Source organism: Malus sylvestris, chromosome 11 (genome assembly GCF_916048215.2).
Source record: "Malus sylvestris chromosome 11, drMalSylv7.2, whole genome shotgun sequence".
Taxonomy (NCBI): domain Eukaryota; kingdom Viridiplantae; phylum Streptophyta; class Magnoliopsida; order Rosales; family Rosaceae; genus Malus; species Malus sylvestris.
The window spans coordinates 12,079,525-12,093,843 of record NC_062270.1 but is presented as its reverse complement, the minus strand read 5'-3'; the positions used below and the strand labels follow the sequence as shown (position 1 = coordinate 12,093,843).

General features: G+C 37.8%; 1 protein-coding gene across 1 annotated transcript; it reads right to left on the bottom strand.

Moving 5' to 3' along the window:
- Window positions 1-10,235: 10,235 nt before the first annotated feature.
- Window positions 10,236-13,469, bottom strand: LOC126589288 (double-stranded RNA-binding protein 2-like). The gene is made up of 3 exons (XM_050254558.1): window positions 12,846-13,469; window positions 11,677-11,896; window positions 10,236-11,264 (listed from the first exon to the last, which is right to left on the bottom strand). Exons 1-3 carry the CDS (start codon window positions 13,089-13,091, stop codon window positions 10,444-10,446), a joined length of 1,287 nt encoding a protein of 428 aa, XP_050110515.1. The 5' UTR covers window positions 13,092-13,469; the 3' UTR covers window positions 10,236-10,443.
- Window positions 13,470-14,319: the final 850 nt, after the last annotated feature.

Sequence of the window (14,319 nt, the reverse complement as noted above, 5' to 3'; positions counted from 1 at the left end):
TTATTATTTTTTGTCTTATTATCTCATTAAAAAATTAATATAAAATGTTAATGTGACTTAAACGTGACCGCATAAAATAAGAGGGCATGGAAAGGTACCACAACTATGAGGGTAGACAATCCTTGTCCAAACCTAATGGATCTCTGATGAAAGCACTGCAAAAGAAGAATTTTGTACTCCAAAAATAGCACAAGTTTAAAAACGAACAAATCCCGCACGTCTGTGAAAATTTAGAACATGTCATATCAAGAGATCCTACGTGATCCTTCATCTCTACATATCTATGAAAATGACCTATTGGAAAAAGCCACGAGCATTGCTTTGGCATGTAAATTTAAAAAATCCCTGTTAATTAATTTATAAAATTTCTATTAATTAATAAAATCATTTCGAATTCCGGCGCTCCCGCTCCTGTTTCCGGATCGTGAATCGAATCGTGGTTGAAGCTTAATTCAACAAAAGAAAGTTCGATATTCCAGTCCAGACAGCGGTCTGTCTGCCCAGTATGACTTTGCAATTGCATTCCCTACCCTTCCAAGCATGCCAAATGAGAATATCATACAAGTAAAGAATATGGAAGAAAAATAGAAAAAGCAAAAGAATTTGACTTTCTGCATTGGAAAAGCTTTTTCATGCTTCGCATATATGGATATGTAACATATGTTGTTGTTGGCATGATTGTGCATGATCAGCTCCGAGCCTCCGACATAAGTCCCTCTTCCATGCACATGGAGGGGAAGGGGAAACCAAGTATATATTCTCCATGTATTGGCAAGATTTTGGGAGCATGATGTGCCTAGTTGATACCTAATACTGTGTTACTATATATATCAGAACCACACATTTAAAGAATAAACCGTATCTTAGGAGTAGTCGTTTTATAATTTTGTCCAGAAGTCCCTTTGTGATTGTGGTTATTCTCTTTTTCTACGAAAAAGAGCCGTATAGCAATTATGACTAACTACTCAACTCCAGTTTTAGAGTGACAATATTTGTTCAAACTTGATGTGTTGTTTTTGTGATTTGTGTGCTTGATAAGAACTATGAAGAGAAAACTCGACATTTGTGGGAAGTGACTTATACAAGGGTTTTCTTCCAACAAGTGCTATGATCATCAATGGAGGTGCGGTCTTTCTCTCATGGTGTCGTTGCAATGATTTTGAAGGATTCATAGCTATGTTTTCTTGTCGTTTGTTGTTTTAAGATCTTCAAGTGAATGGTGCAATTTTTATTTGTGTGTTTGACGGTGTGTCCAGCTTGTTGGCTTTGAGACTTGTAAGCTTATCTTTCATGTTGGTTAGATGTGGGTCTCTTATAGGTGAGTAATCATACTTCAGAGGAGTTTGTTTTGTATTATGTTGTTTTTTGTTTTGATTTTATTGTCTATTGGACGTGCAACAGATTATGTCCAACCACTTTGTGACTTATAGCATGGCGTTTTTTCCGAAGAAGCATCGTCTTTTACAAGTTTATTAGAAAGTGATGCAAGGTTTTCTTCTTGTTAATGCTATCTTTCTGTGTTAAGTTTGGGTGTTACATAACGTCTTTTAAAATCTTGGTTATAAGAGATAATCCACGATTGAACTGGATGAAGAACACTGCACTTGCCTCAAAAGCAGGCAAGATGACGAAGCTCCTTAGCAATAATTTTTCCCCTAGAACTAGGATCGACCTGCAGAGACACACGCTTCTTCGTGAACGAAACAAGGTGTGTCCTACCAACTAACTCTACAGCTAAACCTCCTCATGGTCGAAACATGCCTCACTATTTGCAACATCAACTTTACCGTGATCGAGACAATAATTAATAATTACAAAAGAATGATAATCATATATTAACTACTGAGTTACCCTGTCCATTAAAATCATATATATATATATATATATATATATATATATATATTGGAGAAAATTAAAATCATATATTTATGTAATAGTATTTTTTAACAGTATTAAACTGTCAATCAAAACTGTATATTTTAGATAATAAACCATATAATAATATTTATATTTATATAATTATTGCAAGATTTTAAAAAATATTAGGTACTAGTCGAACGATGAGTTGGGCGGGCTATGTCGGCATCTAAGCAGTTTTAAGCGTCTTTTCTTAATTTTCAAATGTCTAGGGATTAATCGGGATGATAGCCAACCGTCTTAAAACAGTGATTATAGTGCTAGCTTGTCAATCAAGACCATACGTTTAGAGAATATACCGTTATATAACATTTATGCCGTAAAAAACTTTATCATCACCACTAACGATAATGAAATTCTTGTATTCCTTGACGTATGTAGGGTTAATAAGAAAGTTGAGTGTACCTATATTCAATTCCAAAGTACATATTAAGATTCATGGCTACAAAAGGGGAGCCATACACCACATGATAGCCTAGGTGGGCTATTGCCTATGCATCACATATATAATACCTGTTTCCATATATAGTATAGTATGATGACCAATAACAAAGTCAAATTGGGGATTTTTTTTCTTCTTTTTTAACTTTAGATGATTAGATTAACATCCTTCCACTTTGTCCCCCTCCTCCCCTAATCTTCTTTTTATTTTCTTCACACTTTTTTGATACCACGACATCAAGAGGTGAGGATTTAGGTTAAGTTACATAGTTTACTAATCATAATAATTTGATCCGAGATCAATATTAACGAGAGTTTAATTTATACTTTTTACTTAAAAATGAAAAAATATTACCAGACAGTAGTACTAAATAAGAATACTTGTATTAAGTGGCAACACTTTTTGCTTTATTTGTTTGATGTTCTTCTTCCGAATGGGTGGAGGGTTCCCATCTTTCTCCTTTTTCCTTGAGCCATTGCTTTTCTCATAGGATAGGAATATTGCCAGTGCTTCTTAAAAGCCCTTTTGGGCCCCATCTCCAGTCCAATCATGTGGGCCCATTCTGTCTGCTCCGGCCCCATACATTTTCTCTCTATTCATTAAATAGAAACGTTGTTGCGTAAACAAACAGAATGCCGACGTGGCCTTCGCTTAGAGGGGGTTGGTGTCGTTGAAGTGGAGACTTGGCCCCACCCCAAACAAGCCACTGTCATACTCACAGGATTTGGATTTCATCCGGATTTAAATAGTGGGATTCTCATATCCTAGTCATTTATCGTATATCATACAGTTAAATTTTTTTTAAATTTTATTATTTAAAAGTAAACACAAATAGTAACTAATGAACATTGACCACACGATATACGATTAACGACTAAAATGTAAAGATTTCCATAAAAATGATTAGGAGAGGTTCCCCATCCAAACTCACAGTTTGAAGTGTGACACCTCTCTCTCTCTCTCTCTCTCTCTCTCTCCCTCCCTCCCTCCTTTGAACCTTTGCTTGTTACAGTTTGAAGTGTGACACCTCTCTCTCTCTCTCTCTCTCTCTCTCTCTCTCTCTCTCCTTTGAACCTTTGCTTGTTTGGTACACATGAATGTCGTAGTACCCTCTAGTTTACATCATTCCACTCCTCCATGCTCTGTTACTTTCACCATAAAGTTTTAACCACAAATGGATGAACGCCACACATGGTTAGATATTGGTTAGGTGTGTTACTCAAGCAAAGATTATAAGTTACTTTGTTGGAGAGTGAAAAACTATAGCACACAACATACATGCATAGTTAATTTTTCTCTTATTTGCCTCTCGTATGTTACTTATGTGATCAGTTATTGTCAGAAAAGAAAACTCATCTATACATAATGAGTGCTTCTCTTTTATTCGATCGCCTCACAACGATTGGTAAGGTGATCAATTATTGTAAAACTAATATATATCATAATAGCTACTTCTTTATGAATCGCCTTCAAGGCCGGCCCTGAAAGTAGCTGAATAAGCGACAACTAGGGCCCCCGATCTTGGTGGGAGGAATGTTTTTTAAAATGGTATAGATATTATAAATTAATCAAAGTAACCCAAATTAAGCAAATGAGTTGTTGGCGTGGTGGAAATAGAGTGTAATCTTTCTTGGTGTTGGCAGTGTGAAATTCGGCAGTATTGTTTTATACATATCAATGTACAAAGGATTGGGAGCTAGATGACTTTAGGGCTCTACTTTGAAGGCTCACTACAGCCCTCAAATTCTCAGAACCAGCCTAGATAGCTCCTTAGGTATTAATCATGTGATAATTCTGGTTAGAAATGATTTACGCACACTATTTTTTTGTCTATATTATTTTTACATGGAAAACAATTCTAGAAGAAGGGTATTCCACTATTGTTTCACCTTGTGAATAAGCACTATATGACAAAGTCCTTTTTAGGAGCATTGGATCTAGCAATCGACTTTAGCAAAAATGAAAGTAATCCATTTTATAACTACCTGACTTTAACAACCTTTAATTACCGGAAAAAAAAAACATAAACTAAGCACTTTGATTGATTTTTAACAACCTTTCCTTTTATTAAACGCATAGATCTAAATCCTCACTTTAAGGGGGTCCAATTAAAACATAGTTCCCTCAAGTTCCCTTACGACCATGTTCTTCTTTTCTTTTCTTATTCCATCGAAACACGATACATTATATTTTTAAATTTATAATGCATTCATGGTTTCAAGATATGTTATTTTAAATAAAATTTAACTCCATAAATATATCTGTAGCATGTTTATTTGAGTCATACTTAAAGCATTTTAACGTTAATGAGCCGATGAAGTTTGAGGTAGATGAACTAAGAGAGAGATACCCAAGCATGCATTAGATGAATGGTACCTACAAGATTTGAAACCAAAGCTATTTAGTTATAGTGATTTTGACTCTAAGGAATCTCAATAAACCTAATAGCGTATTATCTTTCCTACTTAAGAAAACTTTCTACAACTCATTATAAATAATTACGTTTTTTTTTTTTTTTTTATCATGCGTGACATATCCCGACCCGGAATGTCCAGTAGGACTTCGAATCGAGCTGTGTTGTCAGACACTTGGAAAGTGACGAAGCCATAAAGTATAGTGATATTGAAAAATGTAAATAAATTTAAACCTAATAATGTCTAAAGAAAAGAGTGCATTGTGAGCAGGAATGAACTTATTTCACACGTGACATCAGAGCATAAGTAAAGTACAGTAGTGTGGGTAAGGATCATACCCTTAGAGGTAGCCACCTATGCTAAGTTTCGCCAAGAATCCTTGTCGATATGAACTTTCAGTAGCTAAAACCTGGAGGGGCGAAATAAAGAAAACATGAGTGGGCAAAAAACAAAGCTTTTTGAAACCATTTCTCTTTCCAAAAATAATAACCCCTCACTGTAAAACCCGTATACTTTTCTAGAAAATAATGATACATTCGTATATAGAAATTAGGCTTGAAAGCAATGAAAACCAAAGTATGTGCCATGTCAAGTATCTCAGCAAATAATATGTAAGCCAGGTGCTGTGAATCAATATAAAATGAAATGTCAGCCGGAGTCACCTAATGTGATATGTACGGCTGAACTTATAACTCATAAACCAATTCCTGCACACGAGTCAGAACCACCTATTCTGGTCTGTACGACAAAGCTGGGTGTAAATAAGTATGCTTAGGTGCTACGATCACGTGAAGGCTGTGTGATAAATCGCAGGTCACCTATGAGTCAGAACCACCTATTGTGGTCTATACGACATGGCTGTGCACCAAACTTGGATCCAAGGTAAACGTGTGGTGCGGGAGGTGAACATCACTTGAAGGACTGTGCCCTGGCCACATGTGGGAGCACTAACATCAGGGTGCAGGATAATGAACTCTAAATGCATCTACGTATAACCATACACAATGCAACCACCATTATCATAATGTACTCACCTGAAGCTTACCTGAGCCTCTGCAGCATCATTCAATAGTATGCAAAACTATCCTAATGCAAATACTAAAATATAATGCATCATTGACATGACATTTAAATCGTAGATTCATTTAAAAATAGTTTATGGAAATCGTAAAGCATATATATATATATATATATATATATATATATATATATATATATAACAAAAGCCCATTCACTTGGAGTCCACGCTACAACTCCCTAACATGAATATCGAGACGTCACAAACGTTTGGCGCCTAGAACAATTATCAAATCATATCTGAGAATTCTTATTGATAGAATATGTAACTTATGCAAAGCACATCCCTAAGGCGCTAATGATTCGAGACCCACTGACTAAAAGTTAACCGTCAGTTAAAGATTGACGGTAGGGTCTACAACCCTACGTAACTCGATCTGAAAGATCCACACTTTGGATTTCCTATCCGTAACTTCCAAATATCCACATTATGCTTCTAAAACATCATACTAAAGTTTCATTACGATCCAACGATTGGATCTCCGCCACTTGTAAATTCAAGTGACGGTTAACGCTTTATTTTATGAACTTACAATTCCAATTAGGGAAGATCCGAGCGTCGGATTCCTGATCCATAAGTTCCTATGATTCTCAAATATTACGTACTATAACGTATTCAATTTTGGTGATGATCCAACGGCCGGACCGTCGATTCATACTTTTACCAAGTAACACACCTTAATTAAACTAGATTCACGATAATCAAATCACATCATATGAATGTGAAATCTGAGATCAATATATCGATTTAGCGTAAAATAGCATCGGTGGCCCACTGGCCACACACAGCCGCACGCGCTGCCGATGATGGTGGTCGGCCGCTCTAACTCGTCGGAAAATTCAATTATTTCTAAAAATTCTCAAATTTTACAGGAATAAAGATCTTAATGAGTGGAGCAACTTTCATACTTGTGACTAAGGCCAATTTGGCTAAAAAAGCCTCAATTTCACGAAAACCCATCGACACCCTAGAAATGGGTGGTTCTTGACTCAACTCCATACAAGCTCCGATGCCTCCAAGGTTGATTGGGCTTTGTTTCTAGGTTCATGGAGAGTCTATTGGTGGTGTTAATTGAATAAAAATGTTTCAGGTTTGGTGGATCTCGGCCAAAGGTCCTCATGGCACCCATGGTTCTGTCGGGATGTTTTCCTCAAAATACAACCAAATTCATTATACTTTTAGGTGGAAAAGGAAGAGGGAGGGTAGTGGGGGTTTTCCCAGGTGATGGATGGCGGCGATTCGCCGAAAAAATCGCCTGCAAAGGCGTCAGAAGGTGTGGAGAAGCCAGGTTGGGCACGGGTCAAAGAGAACTCGGCGGGTTCCTCTCTTTCTTCTCCTCCCTCCTTTCCCTCATTTCCCTCTTCTTTGGTTGGTCATTCTTTTCTCTCTCCTCTCCCCATTAGCCTTCACCTCTCCCTCCTTCACTCATTTATTTCCTATCTTCATCATCTCTAGTTTCCTTCAATTTGGCCACACACATGGCTTTATCAGATTATGCTCCAAAAATCTGGAGCATTCCAGAAAATAACCAATTTACTAAAATGCCCCCGACTTTAAACATTAATAACTCATTTGTTATAACTCCAAAACACATTATGTTTGCCCCTACGCATTAGTAGCGATGAGTACTACCAGAATACGCCAAGCAAACGAACCTTACGTGACACGACACGGCAGTCAACAAAAATAAACACTTTTCCTCGAAGGGCATTTTCGTAACTTCACTTATTAAAATTATAAAAATCATAATTTTTTAGGGACGGATCGGTACAATGCTTTATATGTATGAGATATATAAAGTCATAATTATATACAACTCAGGACAATTCATAGAGACCTATTCATTTCAGATGAAAGTGATATGAGAAGTTTGTCCAAAACCAATTGGTGCACTTTTATAACTAGGCAAAGTGGTAAATATGACTTGCAGATTCTGATGCGAACAATGAAGTGGGTTTGATTTTGTACATTTCCGCATTCAATTGAATGGATTTCTACCTAAATTTATGATCCATGGGATTCAATGGATGTGTTTTACAAAGAAAGTTGAGGTTCCACTATAAAATTAATAGACAATATGGAGAATAGTCCAACATTTTATAAGCCCTTGCAATGTTTCTCTTTTCACTGATATAGAATTCTTTTATCTTCACATCCTCACACGCTTCCTCACATGTGGCAAATTTTCAAGCCAAACACGAATTAGGTGACGTAAAGCACGTGTGGCCGTTGGGCTTCACACATATGCCAACCTACTATGATACCATGAAGAAAGTTGAAGTTCCATCATAAAACTAATTAGCAGCCCAACCTCTTATAAGTCATTGCAATGTTTCTCCTTTCACTAACATAAGACTCTTTTATCTTCACATCCTCATATGTTAAAAAACATGGACAAATTAGCTGGTGGTATAAGGACAAAATGGTTTCAATAGCAATAAATGACTGAGAATAACCATGCATGTTTTATAAGCATTCATATGGCCTCAATTTTGGTGCATTTTGGTATTTTGGTTTCTACATTTTAAGACATTAAGGACATGGCTCAAACGGTGGCTTTTAAAAACCTCGTGGACAACTTTAACACCTTAGTCCTTATGTTCAATTTGTTCGTAGTTAAGAACCAATGACTTGAAGAGTAGCTGAGTTGAATTTATTGTTTTGCTTCTCACATGCTAAACGTTATCTTTGACAATGAAGTTGAAAGTCAGAGTACATCGAATAGACAAACAAACATACTACAAAACTGATATAAAAAAAAAATTTGGTAAAAAATATTAAAAAGTGAAAAACAAATATGGAAGATTCTAGTAAAAATGAATATTGAGTTGTGAAGGGAAAATGAAGAAGATGGTTGGACTTTTATAGAATAACAATATAAAAAAAATTCCTTTTTTTTTTATTTTTACCATTGGATTAATCTTAACTGTTGATTTTCAAACTAATTTGAAATCGGACGCACCAGAATGCGTTGCGTGCCACAAGATAAAATTTTAATTTTTTTACTGTTGAAAATTGCACGGTCCAGATACTCTGGTCTTTAGAAATCTAACGGTTGCAAGGAAGCCAAGTCAACGAGCCATTAGGCTATGTTAATTTGCTGCAACAGGGCCCACTGTTGTAGTTTTTGTCTCCCAATTGCCAAAATCGCGTGAGTGCTACATGCACCTGACCAAAAAAAAAATTAAAATAGTGGTTGACGTCATGCGGACATTGGTTGCCTGCTAAGGTCAGGCTTATCTTGCTCGACCTTTTAGACAGGCTGGTATTGGCCCTAAATTTACCCTCGACAAATTGTCCATGCCATCCACCAACCGGTGGACATGCTCTAATAGGAGCTGATTTTCACATACCCTTTTTCACCTCACACATTACACTGAAACAAAAATAAAAAATATAATTAAAGAGAAGCTATAGGAGGGTAAAAGCTTTGTGTGGTTATAACTTAAAAGTTACTTGTTTCTCAGCAATGATCACATAAAGGCTAGAGCTAAGAGCAATAAGTCCATGTCCATAAAGGCCCGATCCAGTACAATGCTGGGCTTGAGAAAACCTTGCCCGTGTTCTTGTGGGAGAGCCTAGCCGAGAGATGATGGATTTACAGGAAAGCTTTTGGCTTTTTTATTTTTTTTTTGGGCAAACGATTTAGAGTCATTTTTCACAACTCTCAAATTCAAATGGTAAAAAAGCATGACAAGAGTTCCCCGAAAAAGAAAATATCATGGAAAAAAAGTGCAGTTGCATTAAGAAAATGATTAGAATGGAGTAAAATATTGATCTGAACTCATGACCTCTTCCGGCAAAATGAAGATTGAATTCCGCTAGACCGTATTGTGGCAATTAATTTAATTCACTTGGACATTGGTAATGCGAGCGTGTTCATAAGAAAAGAGTATTAATCCAGCTGCAGTACCAACAAATAATTTTTTAACAGCCCGTAAAAAGTTACTGGACGGCGTCAATTAATCTTCTCTTTCCCTAGAAAAATGATTTTCAAACACATTTTCTTCTTCTGCACATCCTTGTTTATTTTTGTCCCATGATTCTTTTTTTTATTTAATCAATCTAATTGTGCGAAATTAACAAGAGTGTGCAGCGAGAGAAAGGGCATGAAAAGCCTTTCTCCTTTCCCTGTACACTTGAATTTCTAATCAATACACGTTAAAAAAACGTCTCAAATGGCACGAAGGCAATCACATTAATGGTAACGCTATATGAAGCGTATTGATTTTCACTCGTTTTCTCTACACTTATTTTCGCGTTTCTATCATTTGATTCATTCAATCCAAAGGCTTTTAAGAAACAGGAGTGCAGGGGATATCACGGGAATGCGGAAATCACTTCCCTATGCAGAATTAGTAATTTAAATAACTGGCACAGCTACTTTTGAAGAGCATAGATATGAGATTTTCTAATTCTAAACCAACCTCCCAACTGAAGTTTTAACAGAACAAAAAGGGTAGAAGATAACGAAAAGACCGGCAACAGCAACGAAAAAAAAGCATATAATAAGATGAGAAATATGACAGGACGAACTTGAGGCCAACACAACCACTTATACCTCCCACGGATTAAGTTCTTCCCGACGACCATCAAATTTCTAGTTGTTCCAAGATTTTAACTGTCTTCGATTCCTCCAAATCATCGGCAGCTCCTCTTACAGTTTCCTCTACTTGACCTATTGGTTTATTCTGCACACAGGGAGCAACAACAGCGGCAGGATCTTTCGGAATGATTGGAGGATCTTCTTTCAGAATGATTGGGGAATCTTCTTTCACAATGATTGGAGGATCTTCTTTCACAATGACTGGAGATTCTTCTTTCCGAGTGGTCGGTGGATCATCTTTCTTAACCGGTGGAGCAGAAAATACAGGTACAGCCTGCCTCATTGTAACAGGAGGAGCCACACGTAGGGGTGGAATTCGCATTGTTTGGCAGGGCATTGCATGAGGTGGCGGAAGTGGTGGTGCCGAGAACACCGGCACTGCTGTCCTTATTGTCACTGGTGGTGCAATTCCATGGCAGGGAGTCCTCAATTGTCTAATGGGTACATAAGGAGCTGCTCCTGCAGCAGGGAATCTCTGGGGACGCATCACACGACTGTCTAGTGGAGAAGCCTGTGATGAAGTAACACGATTATCATGTGTTGCATTTGATTGGTATCTGCTCCGGGGAGCTTGCTTTTGGCAAATTAAGGGCAGTATTTTTGAGGTGTGAGCAGGAGGAGGTTGTGGACTTGTAGGTCTGCGGTTCTGAACTGGAAACTTCTTCGGAAATAGAATTGGAGCAGTTGGATTTGCCATCGTCATCTTTTCCTTTATACGATAATTGAGCAAGGCTCGTGCTATAGTGATCTGTTCCAGCTCATCATTGTTCTCTGGCTCAGACGAAGAGCTTGCAGTTTCCTTTGCCACTGTCCAATAGAAAACAGGTGATTCAAGTTAAACACAAAATTATTAAACTTAAGACCTCGACTCTCATAATTCATCACCAAGTTTAACACATAAAGTTAACCAAGTCCATATATATTTTTTAACGAGAACATAATATGTAAGAATGACTTCAAAGCAATATCGCATGAATTTCATAGTGAGTATCATACGGAAAGAAATGACAAAAAGTCAGAAACTGTTTTATATGTGGCCAATGAGAACATTAAAATGCAAGCAACAGATGCAAAATGTTGTTTAATGCACCACATTAGTTCAACTAATTTGATTAAGATGGGGACTAAACTAAAACCAAATTCAAGCAAAGGGGCAAGCATTGTGATATGAAATTATAATGCGATGAAATATAAGTCTGACTAGTATGCAGGGACTCACATTGTTTCAAAGACGACCAAGCTGCCATTGCTGCATTCTTCTCTGCTTGTTTTTTGTTCTTGGCAGGTTCCCCCGTAAATGTGATTCCAGCCAATTCAACTACCCCGGTGAAAACAGGTAGGTGGCCAAGGCCAGACCTGAAGGTTGTGTACTGCGGCAACGGAGCTCCTACCCTTTGAGCAATTTCCTGCAAGAGGTTCTTGTAAACCCCCGTCTCATCCTGAGCAAAACAAATGCCTTATCAGAATCAAGACAACAAAACAAATCGCAAAACGCATTGGACACCAACACATCAAAGCGATAATGACATTGGTAAAGTTACACCGGCCCGGTTAAACTAATTACATTTGGTAGCAAAATTTGAATTTCGACAACAAAATTGCCAATGTGTCCAACATATTATTGGAAGGGAGGACTGTTCAGGTGTCATATCAATTCGCAACCAATCCGAAAACCATAGATTAAGCAAGAAAACTAAAACTTCCTTGATGCCTATTAACTAGAATGCATTTCAATTTCCATCAAAAACTAGACAATCAAGTTTCATGAGATCAAATTTCCTCCTAATTTCACCAATACACATGACAAGTTGCGAAAGGAAAATGACTTGCCCTGTTTTCCCGGCAACCAATCAGGCGGTCAACTAGAAAGAACAGGTTCCATATAGTTGACTCTGGAAACCCACAATTTAATATGACCAAAATACCCCTTTCCGAAGTATTTAATTACTGACATTTCCAGTTAGCCTTAGCAGGGTCGTCGGCTTTTTCAGAATTCAGAGAATCCAAACTGGATTTTAAGAAATCCCCAAAGCCATCGAGTACAAAATGAAGAGGGACATTTCGGTCATTTCGTAAACCTCACCCCAGTTCCCAACCTCAAAAGCCTAATCCTGGCCGGCCAGTGATCACTGATCCAAAATTCCGACTCCCGCGCAACTCCGGTGCGCAGGACAAGCTTGATCACTTACACGGCGCACATTAGCAAACCCCTAAATTTCGAAATTACAGAAAACAAATTTTAAAATTTTAAATTACCGAATTCAATTTCCGAACTCATCATGTTCACACGGTAACTGATCAACGAGAATCCGAGCGGCGACTGAGGACCACGCGCGCAAAAACCCTAAAGGAAGCCTAACAGCGTGAAGAGAAGGAGCAAGAACTAACCAGAATCCTAGCGGCAAGAGAGTGAGATGGGCCGCGATTGGAGAGGTAGTTGAGGGCGACCTCGGCGGCGGAGTGCTCAGCCTGGCGGAGAGTGGTGCAGTAGTGAGGGCTCTCGAAGATCTCGCCGTTAAAGTTGACGGTGGCCTTGAACCTGGGCGCGTGGTCCGGACCTTCCCGAATGCACGTGTAGGAAGGCAAGTTGAAGCAGCTCCTTTGGGCCAGCTCTTGCAGCTGGTTCTTGTACATTTCTTCTCCCCTGTACTCTTCTCTCCCCCTCTCTGCGCGTCTGTGCCCGAGCCAACTGTTCTCGGAGCTCCGAAGTTGGGTTCTGGTAATGGGAGGAGCCCGGGAAGATCGGATCGGCGCCGATTTTGGGTCGGGTGGAAAGTGGGTTTGGGTATATGGAGCCGGCAGGAAATGGGTCGGGTTGAGATCAGAGATTTTTAGGGTTTTGAAGGGATGGGGGGTGTGAAATTGAGTTTGAAGAGAGAGAGAGGGAGGTTGGGACTTTGGAGTTGGGGGATGCGAAGCTGCAAAAAGCAGAGAGAGAGAGAGAGATGGAGAAAAGAGAAAAGGGAGGGGAGTGGGGGGTAATATTTCTGGATAGTGGAGTTTTTCTTTTTGGAAGGTAATTATAAAATATTGGGGAGAGAGAGAGAGAGAGGGGGGGAGTTAATTAAAAGGAAACTAATGAAAAGGGTTTGAAAACTTTGAGTTTTAATGATAAGGACAAAATAAAGGGTAAAGTGAATAGTAACATGATTGACTTTTTAGTGTAAAAATGTGTTTTTTCGTTAAAGTGAACAGTACTGGTGCTTTTCGTTAAAGTTTCCTTAATTAAATAGTGGGGTTTTGTTACTGTTGGTCAACTGAACGTTAGGCTGCATGGTTTTTTTTAATTTTTTTTACCTCAAAAATAGAATCAACTAAAGCGAGAAACCTCGCAAATAATCAGTATCATTACAATCAAATATAAAAGTAAGAGTAGTCGGAAGTCGGAAGAGAATAGTCATATCCCGAATATAAACTTTAGAGAAGAATAAACTCACATTAATCACAATATCAATCACAAAGTTTGTTTACCGATAAATATGCGTTCAAGTTACATAACGAAAGGATGAAGGCAATTAACGAATGTTTTCAACAGTTCTCCAAGGGACATAACCCCCCTATCTTCCACAGATCAATAACTAATTTAGAGTAATCCCTCCACATAAATTTTAAAGAAACCCATCTATTTTGCAAAGTTGAGTGCATCTCTGAGCGTAGCGCTTCAGCCACCAATATAGTACTTTCATTTTATGTTTTCCTTCTTTTTACTATTTTACGTGTTCATTTTATATATTCTTATAACTTCAAATTTACCACCAAAAAAAAAAATTTTACTTAAACATCGTAACTATTTGTTTGAAATACTTTATTAAGAAGTGATAATTGCACATTATTTTTTTCGTATACACTCTTGTTCAATTTT

What these genes read in the sequence shown, in the direction of transcription:
- LOC126589288 (XM_050254558.1), bottom strand. Translation starts at nt 13,091, where the DNA reads ATGTACAAGAACCAGCTGCAAGAGCTGGCCCAAAGGAGCTGCTTCAAC. An exon ending in CTCTTGCCGCTAGGATTCTG is followed by an intron (nt 11,897 to 12,845) that starts GTTAGTTCTTGC and finishes TGTTTTGCTCAG; the next exon opens with GATGAGACGGGGGTTTACAA. An exon ending in TTGGTCGTCTTTGAAACAAT is followed by an intron (nt 11,265 to 11,676) that starts GTGAGTCCCTGC and finishes TCTATTGGACAG; the next exon opens with TGGCAAAGGAAACTGCAAGC.